Source organism: Sinocyclocheilus grahami, unplaced genomic scaffold, assembly GCF_001515645.1.
Source record: "Sinocyclocheilus grahami isolate Dianchi unplaced genomic scaffold, SAMN03320097.WGS_v1.1 scaffold6274.1, whole genome shotgun sequence".
Classification (NCBI taxonomy): domain Eukaryota; kingdom Metazoa; phylum Chordata; class Actinopteri; order Cypriniformes; family Cyprinidae; genus Sinocyclocheilus; species Sinocyclocheilus grahami.
The window spans coordinates 41,633-43,506 of record NW_015510735.1 but is presented as its reverse complement, the minus strand read 5'-3'; the positions used below and the strand labels follow the sequence as shown (position 1 = coordinate 43,506).

The window sequence follows — 1,874 nt, the reverse complement described above, 5'->3', positions numbered from 1 at the left end:
GGAGGCCCTTGAGATGCCATAGGAGGGCCCTGCATTCCAGCAAAAGGAGGCCTTGGTGGAGCACCAACTTGTGGTGGAAAACCAGTAGAGGTTGGAGGGGGACCTGAGTGGTAAGGTGAGGGTTGGGAAACTGGTGGTTGGGGCTGCATGATCCCTGGACGCTGAGATGGAGTCGAGGTGGGTGGTGGACCTGCAGGGAATGTGGAGGGCTGGGAGGTGGGAAGCAGTGGTCTCGAGAAAGATGGCTGTGTTGGAGGAAGTGGGCCTCCGTATGACTGAGTGGGACCTGGAGGCGCCTGGGCTGTGGAAAAAGGAGGCTGAGAGACAGGCGGAGCTTGAGGGAAGGACTGTGGAGAAACAGGTGGTGGAGCTTGGGGCTGAGTGGGGCCAGTGGAGGAGAAAGGTGGGACAGCATTTGGGAAAAGCTGTTGGGCAGGTGGTGGAGCTCCATAGTAGGACTGTGGAGGAGGCTGAGCTACAGCTTCAGTAGGCGGAGGCTGTGAGGGAGCATTGGAAGTGGTTGGGAAAGTAGGAGGAGCTGCAGGTGTGTAGGGAGCAGACATAGCGGCCTGGGACATAGAGGGAGGGGCTAGAAAAAAAGACAGAACAAATCAATCAATCACAGCAAGCTCTAGATCATAAGTTAAAGTTTAAAAAGAGTTATTTACCATAGCCTTGGCCTGCAGGGGAAGGTGCAGTTGAGCCAACCTGCATGCTGGCCATCTGATTGGTCATATGCTGCATGCTGACAGTTGGAGCTCCAAACTGCTGGCTGTAGAGGGGCTGAGGACCAGACAGATTCACTGCACCTGGAGTGTAAGGTTGAGACACTGGAGGGCTAAACAAGCAATTTAAAAAAAAAGATCAAATTAAGAAACATGACAATGCTGCGAAATCTTGAAAATAAGACTCACTTTGCATTCATTAAATAGTAATTATTTATATCCCATTTAAGCAATATCAGCCACAAAACTGAAGAAACAACACATAGTGCTGATAACACACATGCTGATATAATGGGTCACTGACCTCTGTGGTGGAGCACCCATTGGAGGTGGTCCATTCTGAGTTTCTCCTTGCCCAAACTGAGAATAGCTCTGGGCACCTGAGACAGGTGGTGCCCCTGAGGTGGGAGGTCCTCTCACACCTTTAGCAGGACCAAAAATAAATAATTGAATAATTTATTATCCCAACAACAAGCATTTTATTTCCAAATTTTATGATTAACTTTGAGAAACAAAGGCATTTAATTTAAACAAATTATGCAGCAAAAATATAATGCACCCTAGAATACAGAGACATGTTTGTGTTGTTTGTTGGTCCTTTTCTCTCTTTTTTTTCTACTTATGATATTATTAAGAAGAGCAAACAGATGTAAAAATTTAGGACCTAAGCTGAATGGAAGGGAACAGGAAAAATAAATATTATAGGTCAGAAGAGTCAAAACATTTTATATAACATTTTTTCTTCATGACAATGGGATTATTTTGCTTAGGCATTTAGAAAAACATTATTTTTAAGCATTACATATACATTTCTGATGGGAAATTTTCTTATAGAGCAGTTGCTTATGTCACTAGCCAACTGCGTGCCTAACTCTGGTTTCGAATGCTACATGTACAACAGTGCTGCTCAGCCGTCTCGCAGTCAATAACAAATCGCAGGGAATAGGGGAGAGGACAGGCTGCTAAGCAGAATTAAACCAGTTACCTAGGTCAAGAGGAGAGGAGGAGGACAGGTCAGAGATTAAGTTTGTTGCGAGAGTCTTAGAGGGAAAGCTTGCATAAGGAGAACATCCTGCAATACAAGAAAGAGAGAGCAGTGAAAAATGGGAATGAAATGTTAAAACAGGAGATGAGAGGTATAAAAAAAAA

The 1,874-nt window shown here is 44.9% G+C and overlaps 1 protein-coding gene across 1 annotated transcript in view; it reads right to left on the bottom strand.

The window, feature by feature from the left end:
• Window positions 1-6: 6 nt before the first annotated feature.
• The window catches only part of LOC107577511 (extensin-like), a gene marked incomplete at its 3' end in the record, with an annotated part of 2,255 nt that continues 387 nt past the window's right edge, over window positions 7-1,874 (bottom strand). Inside the window, exons 2-5 of the mRNA XM_016263579.1 lie at window positions 1,711-1,797; window positions 1,030-1,147; window positions 669-838; window positions 7-589 (exon numbers count right to left, since the gene is read on the bottom strand). Of these exons, the coding sequence (XP_016119065.1) occupies window positions 7-589; window positions 669-838; window positions 1,030-1,147; window positions 1,711-1,797 (958 nt within the window). The remainder of the gene's footprint in view (window positions 590-668; window positions 839-1,029; window positions 1,148-1,710; window positions 1,798-1,874) is intronic.